Source organism: Periplaneta americana, chromosome 5, assembly GCF_040183065.1.
Source record: "Periplaneta americana isolate PAMFEO1 chromosome 5, P.americana_PAMFEO1_priV1, whole genome shotgun sequence".
Taxonomy (NCBI): domain Eukaryota; kingdom Metazoa; phylum Arthropoda; class Insecta; order Blattodea; family Blattidae; genus Periplaneta; species Periplaneta americana.
Genome location: NC_091121.1, coordinates 178384725 through 178396148, shown reverse-complemented (window position 1 = coordinate 178396148; position 11424 = coordinate 178384725). Strand labels below are relative to the sequence as shown.

At 35.5% G+C, this 11424-nt stretch overlaps 1 protein-coding gene across 7 annotated transcripts in view; it reads right to left on the bottom strand.

Annotated features, from left to right (window-relative positions):
* Positions 1-714: 714 nt before the first annotated feature.
* The window catches only part of LOC138700302 (uncharacterized), a 507020-nt gene continuing 496310 nt past the window's right edge, over positions 715-11424 (bottom strand). For all 7 annotated transcript variants that reach the window (XM_069826822.1, XM_069826826.1, XM_069826824.1 and 4 more), the window contains 3 exons: positions 10593-10741; positions 5371-5529; positions 715-1007 (listed from right to left, as the gene is read on the bottom strand). In XM_069826822.1, the coding sequence (XP_069682923.1) occupies positions 884-1007; positions 5371-5529; positions 10593-10741 (432 nt within the window). In that variant the 3' untranslated portion in view covers positions 715-883. The remainder of the gene's footprint in view (positions 1008-5370; positions 5530-10592; positions 10742-11424) is intronic.

Here is an 11424-nt window from a genome sequence, read left to right as displayed (position 1 = left end):
TCGTCGTCGTCGTCTTCTTCTTCTTCTTCTTCTTCTTCTTCTTCTTCTCTTTTTCATCATCTTCTTCTTCTTCTCCTTCTCTTTTTCATCGTCTTCTTCTCCTTCTTCTTCTCTTTTTTCATCGTCTTCTTCTCTTTTTCATCGTCTTCTTCTCCTTCTTCTCTTTTTCATAGTCTTCTTCTCCTTCTTCTCTTTTTCATCGTCTTCTTCTCTTTTTCATCGTCTTCTTCTCCTTCTTCTCTTTTTCATAGTCTTCTTCTCCTTCTTCTCTTTTTCATCGTCTTCTTCTCTTTTTCATCGTCTTCTTCTCCTTCTTCTCTTTTTCACCGTCTTCTCTTTTTGATCGTCTTCTCCTTCTTCTTCTTCTTCTTCTTATCTTTCATCGTCTTCTTCTTCTTCTTCTTCTTCTTCTTCTTCTTATCTTTTTCATCGTCTTCTTCTTCTTCTTATCTTTTTCATCGTCTTCTTCTCTTTTTCATCATCATCATCATCATCATCATCATCATCATCTTCTTCTTCTTCTTCTTCTTCTCTTTTTTCATCGTCTTCTTCTTCATCGTCGTCTTCTTCTTCTTCTTCTTCTTCTTCTTCTTAAGGTGCTACTATGCTAGAAAATTAAGTGAATTTCCGCACTTCCATGTTTTTATTAAACCTGCTAGAGTGTAAATGTCAACATTCATGTCTTAGACGAGAGGAAATAATTTTCATTGAAAAAATAGTTTAAAAACCATCTTTATTATTAAGTTTATTTAACTAATTAAGAGTTATTGTGAATTTACATAAATGTGTATCGGTATCTTTTATTGTAACAAAAACAATGCACATATGTATAGAACTAAACACTTAAACTTATCTAAATATCCAATTAGTATTTCTAAGGAACCTATTTCAAGCTCTGCAGGGTCTTGCTGATGTTTCTTAGAACATGAGAAGGAATTACTTCTGCCATTACTGAACTGAATGTTGGATAAGTTGACAACATGCGGAACAGTTGCTTTGCAAAACACCTGAAAAGAAAGATATACCATTCATAAACATCCAGTAATAAGTAGTTGTAAAATAAAAACTTAATTTATATTAACAATTTAGAAATAGGCACCCACAATAAAATTGAGAAATATGGTGTTCACTCTATTACGTTAAAATTAGTAGATCAACAAAGTACGTTACAAATTTACGCGAGTTTCAAGTTCCATTACTAAAATTTTCGAAGATGTTTCCTGTAGTAGAAAATTATTGTATAATAAAATTTTGTTTTCTTAATTTAATAAGTTTAAATGAGAAAATATCAGTAAAGTATACATTTTATTGTTTAAATAAGTAATTAAAATTAAATTTTAAAAAATATTGATATTAAATATTAAACAATTTTAAAATACCGGGTAAGGTGGGGTTACTTGAGACATCGGGGATATTTGAGCCAAATCAGGTGTTTAGATGTTTTCGTTTCTGTGATTTTTGTAATTTTTTAATTCAAATTTTGGAATTAAAGAAAAGAAAATTATGTGTGCATATTATCTCAGTGAATTATAGAATATAGCTAAAGATAATAAACTACATATATACTGTACCCAAATCTATAAAATGTTATCATTTAAGGTTTTATTAACTCAAGTAACCTCATATCAAGTTTAACTTGCACCACACAGCATTTTTAAATGGATGGCTCAAGTATACCCATTTCCTGGGTAACTTGAGCCACTAATAAAACAATAAATAAATACATAACAATAGTGACAATGCAATAAAGCTGCTTACCTATGGTTTGTATGTCGCAAGATTCAACATATAGGAGAGCAATGAAAGTTTCTCAAGGTATACGTTTTTTGTAGGAGTTAATGAAACTTTCTGAGGTGGTTCAAGTATCCCCAGTTTACAGGTAACAAACATACTGACAGAGAGACAGATATACAAACAAAAATTAAAAAAAAGCGATTTTCGGTAATTAAATCAACGTATTACTCTGTGAAAAGATTTATTAAATCTACATACTTAGACTTCAACAATCAAAATTTGATAACACAATCTCAAGGGAAAAAATGGAACTCTCTGCATCATAATTCACAGTTAATTCCCGATTTACCACGCAAATCGTCTGTAGCTTCATTTAGATTGGCAACAGGCCATGATTGTTTGGCCAAGCACCTGCATAGAATTGAAATTTATTAGTCCCCAATTGCCCATTGTGCAACTCAAATCAAGAAATGGATTTGGAACACCTCAAAATCTGTGCTTCAGTGGCTGACCATGACAATATCTTTGAAAAATACTGGAGTGCAAGAGGTCAAATGACTTTATTGTCAAACGCCTGGCATTAGAAAACAAGAAACAACAACAACATTAAAATAAAGATTCGTATACCGTATTTAATCAAATTTCTGTCAAATCGTCGATCAGACCATAATGTTACATTATAGAAGGGTCCAGGGGAAAAACCTGTTAAGTCCAAAATTATCAATTTTTTGTTTTGGATGCCATGTAATACCTCAGGCAGTAGAGATTTCTGTGGTTTAATTGTACAGAGTAAAAACTTGATTACGCCAGAAATATTTGAAGAATGATACCTCAGAGACAATAGAATGTAATGGACCTTGAAAATTTTAACTTGTTCTCCTGTAAAAACAGTAAAATGTGACTTAGCAGGTTTTTCCCCTGGACCCTTTTATGTCCTATAACGTTGCATGTAACTTGCATTTTGCATAATATAAATCAGGGATTTAATTACTGGTAATTTCAAGTTTATTTTTTGAAAGTAGAATATTTACGAAATGTGATCTGAAGACTTTCATGCCTATTGATCAACATATCCAGACAGATTTGCGAGGGGGGAGGAAATGGTTGAGAGACAGCTTTTCTCTGACTACCAGTATCTCGGTTTTTCCACCATTGTCATTCTACCTTCGCTTCATTATCATAATGTCATCACCATTTCATCTCTGATCAGCCACTATGGTTTAAAAAGGAATATTAAATAAAGAATTACGGTAACTATAGTATGTATATAGTAGGCTATAATAAGAAATGTTTAATAAAAATACTACATTGAAAACTAAAATTATATACTGGTAATATAGACAGATGTAAAGGATTTAAATTGTAACCATAGCAAGTAGAAGAGTGAGATTGCTTGCTGTGCGTGCACACTATAGCTTAGGTATTGTCATGAATGGCTCTACGGGAAACACAGAAACTATGGCATGACGATCACTTGTTGTTGCACGCTTGCTTTTTTATTTTTTATTTTTTAATAAAGAATAAACTGTGCACGGTAACAATATATCATGAAATTTCCGCATTTTCATAGACATAGGCTTGTCAGAACCAGTAGCGGCCCGCGGTTACAAAGGTTGGCAGTTCTGCAAAAAAAATAGTGTATTTAGCAAACACATTCTGTTTATTGCATCTAAATTGGATAACGCATGTAATTACAGCCCCTTCTCGAAGTTGACTGTGCACCCGAAATTGTACTCCAACCATCCATGCGCCCTACCCACCCCGTGTGCTACACCTGATACAACTAGTCACATATAACAGCGGAGATGTGCCCCACATGTTGATACCTGAACTTTATTTTCGAATGCTTTTAACTCCTACTGAATTTCTTTACGCCAACTTTTCTACCGGCTGACGGAATTATAAAACAGAGAGTTGGGAGTTCCTACAGATTTGCAATACTGTATCGTAACTTGACCAGTTTGTGAACATGTTTGTTGCATTATTAAATTTATTTCTTTGGCATAACAGCGCAAGAAATGAGCTGTGGGACACAAAATAAATTCTCTGTGTTTTCCCACTCATTACGTTAGCCCCACCATTAACCAGCACAATTAATTCATGTGGTTCATGACTGAATTTCCGTTAAGCCTATATTCCATTAAGATAGTTTGCATCAAACTTTCAGCGTAATGTTTTGGTGACAGTGAAGAGAAATTTCCAATAATTAGAATATTTTAATATTTCTAGCAGTGACAAATCTGTTTGACTTGAAATGAGTTTTCGAATTTTCATGCTTTTCTAGTTTTTTAATCAAATTAACTATATCCTTCACTCTGATATCTGTCCATGTATTTTCTCCTCTAAACAGAATGAATGGGTGGGGGAGAAAGCGTTTTCATGAGCGCAGCAAAAAACCAATCGTTTCCATTACACATTACGGTATTAAAATGACTAGTAGGCTACATGATTTCCTCGACCTTTTCCAGAAATTTCAATATTTAAATTTGGTGTAGGACGTCCTAATTTCTTAAGTTAACGTGCAATTTCTCTTTTAATTTCGAAAAGGGTTGGTCGATTAGGTTTTAATTTCATTCATTTTTAATATAAAATATTTCCTTAGACACACTGACTAATCACATCACACCACGCACAGTACAATAACACACTGGAACTCTAATGATATACAGAAGCCTATGTGTTCTAACGCAGGTCATAAAGAGATGAGGGTGTTGACTGTTCTTTTGTATATTCATAGAGAGCTGTTTCGATTGCAGCTTTAATGCAATCTTATGGGGTGGTGAAGAAAACCAGTTTTCTGCTGCTGACTACCCTATGTTGAGCTCCAGGAACTGCCGATCACAGATCCGAAAAGTACACTACAGATAAAATTCTCGAGCAGTTCAAGGCTCCTACAGACAGTAAAATCTCGAATCGAAGAAGAATGAATTGGAAAAATAAATGAAACAATGAACTAGGTTACATAAAAGCACGTTTTACATTTTTAACTTTACAGGTCCATTTAAATGGCAGCTCTGCAGTTCTTATTGTAGAGCCGTCCCTGGTCAGAACTGAACTGAAACTAGGCAGCTGTTGTTATCTCGAGGTCTGGATCCTTCCTTATTGTTTGCTCTACTAGCCCTATATCACTAAAGTATTCTTGTTGCATATGAACAACCTCAAATGGTTTGATTGGTCTTGCTTGACACTAACCTCTACCCCTGTGACATGCTACAAGTATGATTGTCCGCTATTTTATTTGCGTTACAACGTTATTTGGCTCAGCAACACAATCAAAATACTACAGCTCTCGAAGTAGTGTGAATATCAGCAAGACGATGACAGCACATGATGCAGAATGTGCAATACAAGATTTTTCAGCCGAAAACTCAGTTTGGTCAAAAACGGACTTACAACGTTATTCTAGGCAGCCATTCAATTGTTTTGACAGACGATTTGGGATCATCCTGTTTATATCTGATCTGATAGTTCCTTATCTCTGTAATAATGTTCTTATCTCTATTTATATTTTAGTGTTACTGCTAATAAATGTCAAGCAAATCACACTTGTGATGTTTCCAATCTCTATCTTTTATTAAAGCAAGCGCAGAAACGTGAATTTAATCTCAACGAACATTCTTTTCAAAGACAACATACCTTGTGTCCAGACTTCCTTCAGTTAAAAGGTTGGAGCCTGTAATGAGGATCTTGTCTCTCATGTCTCCAGGATATGTCATTACTTTCTCCACACCAACTTTGCTCACCAAGTTCACCAGTAAACGGGCGCTAGATGTTCGTACAATGGCATTCTGATGGCTGCAACATTTGTGATAAAATACATACACATAAGAAATGGGCAACAAATTATCTTTACTAATTAGTACTGAAAAGAAATACAGTTGTCTGCTAATACTCCAGTGGGGTGCGTAAGAAACAGGGAGGTAAAGCTTCTATGCTTTTTTGATTTGGGCACTAGGAGGTGGTGATGTGGCCAACAAAATGTTTGACTGCTTTTAAAACTGTTAGAAAACAGCCGATACTCAATTTATATCAGTAGCGGCTCGTAGTTTAAGGCTCTTAGGCAGAGCCGCCCCTATAAAAATCTCCTACAAAAATCTTGACATCTGTTTGTGTTTAATAGTAGAATAAAGATTTTCAATAGAGGAGAAACATCGAAATTTTACCCGGCTTGTTCGTCAATAACGGTCAATATATTTGGAACTGTTGGTACCGACATGTTTTTGAGATAGGTTATAAGTAATAAAGGCTCAACCTTTCACGGTCCCTTCAGCACAATAGAAACAGGACGGGGAGGTTTCTTAATGGAGTCTGGCTAATACGGATAGGCAGCTAAGGCGTGGAGATCTACGCCTTGAGTCGTTGCCAACATTTTAAAAATTTCTCCTGGAGAAGAGAAAAGAAACAATGACTGACACTCCATTCTTGAGGTTATGTGTTTGCTCTGTCATTCATTTTACGGTAGGTCATAGGCCTAATTGGCATTTTAGGATAACATTGCGATGATAAGATGAAGGAGTCGTTTAGTTATTCATTGACACAATTGGTATCCGTAGTATCCCATAAAGTGAAAGTTTTTCAAACCTCCGTCAGGGGAGGGAAAACAACACAACCGAATTTCTAATGTGCGAATTAGTTTTGGCTTGCGTATCAGTATTTTATGTGGTTGTGAACTTGTGACTGTGAGAACCTTTTGCGAGTGTTTATTTGAGAACAATGAATTGTGTGTAATATATCGAAAGAGAGAAGGGCCAATTTTGTCTACAAGCAAATGAATGAAGGTAAATGTAAGTCAGGTGCCCGTTATATAATAATAATAATAATAATAATAATAATAATAATAATAATAATAATAATAATAGTAGTAGTAATAATAATAGTAATAATAGTAGTAATAGTAATAATAGTAATAATAGTAATAATAGTAATAGTAGTAGTAGTAATAGTAGTAGTAATAGTAATAATAATAATAATAATAATAATAATAATAATAATAATAATAATAAATAATAAATAATAATAAATAATAATAATAATAATAATAATAAATAATAAGTAATAATAATAATAATAATAATAATACATAAATAATAATAATAATAATAATAATAATAATAACTTAGTATTAAAAATTCCCAGTTACGGAAATACACGAATAAACAAACAGAAATAAATGAACAAATACTCATGCTCGAGACCATGAAAATTTGCCATTTCAGCCTAGAGCCTTCCTCAATTTTAAAACCATGAGCTGCGACTGATTTATATGTACAGTACTGGTAGTTGAGTGGATCCTCGACTTATTTTGATTCTTATGACGAATTGAAAAATTCCGCAATCATTTGGACTTGAACCCAAGCTCTATTAACAGAACCAACACGATTCCTCCACTATTAGTAAAGTTAAAAATATCTATTTTTGTCCAAACAACAAACTCAGCAACAAATCAAAGCATAATGAAATACAATATTGTAATTTTCTATTCTACTTTTACCACCACGCACCCGATAACAATGTGACTTTTATTTCTAATAATTCACCCTACAACAATGGGTATTCCACTCCACTATTTTATGTGCTAAAAATCTATGAAATGGACGATGGTTTTACCGCCATTTTGAAGAAAGCCATACTAAAAATTGTTTTCCATTGCATATTAAAAATCTATTACTTTCGGCCAAGTTTTGAGCACTCGAACTTTGCATATAATGATAAACGTGGGGAATGATGAGGGCAGAGACATGCAATCATTGCATGCATGATTCTGATCCACTCCCAATTCATTTTAAGCCAAACTCAAAGCCTTTCATAATTTGGGCTGATGAAGCTGAACTCGGTTACTGGCAGCCTGGTAATACAGCATTGGGAATGGCTTGACAAGTGACAGGCACTCATTGCTTGCTCGCTTAAGGCTCATGATCAGGTCCCATACCCAGCCCATCTTAAATCAGAATCACTTCTCTTAATTTCTACTTTCTCTCCCTCCATTCCTCCCACATCTTATTTAAACTGACAAAGCTGGACTTGGTACTCAAGAGCTCAACTACATCACAAATATTCACTAAAATTGTAGTACTGATAACAGCCAGAGATAATTTCAGTGCTAACACTTTTTCTACATTAACGTTCTGCCACTGATAAAATGGTGAATATGGTACCTAACCATTCGAACACCGAGAGTGATGTAGTAAATTATAGTCACGATGCTGTTATTCCCAGCGTGACTCCTCCTCTTTGCTTACGTCTTAGGAAGTGAAGACTCTATAAAGTCTAGGTAGGTAGTATCGTTCGCCATTTTTGTTCTTTCGTTGCCGAGCTACCAGACGAGGAATCTATTTGCCACACTGTTAAACATTATCATATCGTAGCTCCTATGATAATAAATCAAACGCACTGTAATTCAGCAAATAATTGAGCGGCAAATAACGTCTTCGTGTGCTTTCTGTGAACGCCAATGAAAGAGCCAAAATGGCGGGCGATTATATAAAGTATTTATCGAGCCTTAAGAAATGAATAACGTCTTCCTCAGCAAATCACAAGACGCACACGTTTAAATGTAGCCGACCTGCAAAAATTATTAAAAAATGTAGAGAAACTGATTACAGACTAAGACAATGAATTCAAGTCTGGGTAGAGTTCTAAAATATTGATATTTTCCTTAATTTTCAGATGGGTCTTCAGAACATACAGGCTCATATCGTATCAAATGAACTGCCTTCTTACAGCACAGAGATTATGACAACAAGGCAATTTTACCTTCCTGCTTCTCATGAATCTTCATAGTTTACATGTAAAATGTCTGAATGATATTTCTGAGGAAACATACAGAAATCATAAAATATTCTGATGCTTGTTGAGTAATTTAAAATTGTCCCGCTGTTTGTAAACAAAATACAATATGATCATAGCAACAAAAATACACTTAGTAAAGGAATTAAATAGGTATATATTTTTTAAATCTAGAAAAATATGAATATAATATAGATAAAAATAATATTTTGTGAACTTTATTATCCATAATCCCTTTTATCGAAAAATTAACACAGCTGATATTATTCACATAACATTTGCTCACGCAAGTGTGTGTGTGTCAGTGGCGGTTTTTCGGGGGAGGGAAGGGAGGAACGTCCTCCTCACATTTTTCTTCTTCTGCAAGTCAATACTAAATAATATATATGCCTTGAAATTCGAGAAAGATTCGATAATCTTTATGTTCACAGCTATAAAAAACCTGGGTTGATTGAGTTTTAAACGACACGCGCTCATGTGCTGCGCGAAAACTGTGAGAAGGATGCGAGATTGTTAGTGGTGAGGAAAGGCACTCCGTTCCTCCTCTACTGCAGGTAATACACATAGACAACAGCGCACTAGCGGCCAGAGAAAGAAGCAGAGTTTTAAAGCAAGCGAATGAACGTGTAGAGAGGAGTTCCTCCTCTGATTCTTCGCATGCGCGGTAAATAATGTAGCAGACAAACCGACAGGTCGCGTAGCAAGCTGGCTACTGCTGTCATCTAGCGATATTGCATTTAACCAGACTATAACACCATAGGAGCTATAATAAAAACAGTTTTAACACAAATCTATGAACTTGTTGTTCAATTATAAATCAAATATTATTTATTGCACTTTATAGAGGATGCTATTTATGGTTTGAAACTTTCGAGGATATTTGAAAGTTAAAAGTCGGGTTTATATAGAAGAAAGCGGAAGTAGTTCTACATTACTAGACAGACGACAGCCAAGTTGCCAGTTTTATACAAATATTTTTGAAATTGAAAGTACTCTATTCTTAACATAAACAAAAAGAAATTAATCGGCCACCGGCAGCTCATTTTTAAGACTCTCACTGAAGAGAATAAAAACTTATTGTCGAAACACTATGGGTCAAGACAGGCTATCTTCTCTTGCACTTATGTCAATCGAGAAAGAACTGTTGCTACAAATGGAAAAAGATCCGAAATGGCATGATTAAGTGATTGAACATTTCGCAACAGCAAAGCAGCGACGAGCAGAATTCTTCTATCAGTAATGACTCTCATAAAAGGTAATCAACTTTGTTTTTACATATTCATGTAGACTAATTTATTGCATTTTTAATTCAAGATGGTGTCAATTTGTGCTGTTAACGTCTTTCCTCCTCTTAAGAAAAATGCAGGAGCCGCCACTGGTGTGTGTGTGTGTGTGTGTGTGTGTGTGTGTGTGTGTGTGTGTGTGTGTGTGTGCGCGTGCGTGTACAATGCCTACCTACTTCACTTGCGTGATTCAGGTTCCGCATATTGCAGATAGATGCAGGACTGTGACCCATTTTCAGTGTATACCACTTTGGCAGGCCATACTATGCATGATGTGTATCTGTGGAGAATTATCTCGTGTACTAGGGTGAGTGTATGTGTAAGTGTTCGTGTAGAAAATGGGTGAGGATGATAACGAAGACGAGGAAGGAAGAAGGGGAAATCCGGTGCTGGCACATAACCTCCTCCTGTCGAATAGCACCAAGGGGGCCGCCAGTCTTAATGTCCTCATGCAACGAACGAATCACTGTCAACAGTGACATATGCCTTCTCTCCATATGCACTGCGGAGAGATTTGAGATTTAACCCAGGCATATTGGTGCACTATTTAGTGATTAGAATTTGTGCACTGCCACCTCTCCTAGTCCCGGGGTAGAAATTTTACAAGAAAATCTCTGACCCTGCTGGGAATCGAACCTGGGTCGGCTAGTTTGGAGGCAGACGCACTACCACAGAGCTAACTTGAAGGAGTTGTTCATGCAAGTAAAGGATATAAGCAATACATTTATGTTATCATTTACTATTTATTTATATAAATAGCTACAGTAATTGAAAGAATGTTTATCTTACCTTGCACCTTTTCCTACAATGACAGATACAGCTCTGGGAGGACTGATCACTTCCACCATCTTGTCCAAAGCAGCATTACTGTCTGCTCGCAAGAATCTGTTTGTATCGGCTGTTCTATGCAGCAGAGGACTGGCAAGCTCATCCAGATCCTAAAATGATTAAATTCCATATTCTAATCTCTACGCTAATAAATTAGTATCCTCACAAATTCAGAAGTTCGTACCAAATTTAGGGGTACCCAATGGCTTCTTCTTGTCCCATAGGACGTATGACGATATTACCTAGAGCTGATGTAGTTTTTCATTTTCATTTCATTAATTCCATAGAGCTTACATCATCACTGAAGCCTTAAGATGTGAAACGAGTCAAAAGTTTATATATATAAAGTTGGTTATTTAACGGCGTTGTATTTAGCTCTGAGGATTCGCCATGGGATTACTTAACATTCACCATACATTTGGTAAAAACTTCGAAGTAGTAATAGTAATACTGCGTGTTCAGTTCAAAGTGTGTCATGGCTCACTGTATGCTGTCATGTGGCTAGTCGATGAGCCTACACTTCCGCAGAGGCGTATTACTTATGTGCCAGAGAAGTTGCCTAGCAAGTACAGTGTTCATTCTGAAGAGTACAGTACTTACTGATACGTACAGTAACACATGTAGTGGCAGGAATGTGAACTGTTTGGAAACACGTACTGAGGTGAGTTTTTTTCTTACTGTCGGGATATGGGGAGAGGGTTAAGACGATTACTTACGTATTTGTTGACATTAACTTCGACGGGCAACAAGGACACGGGGCATTTGCCGTATTGTGGAATGTTGCTGTACGCAA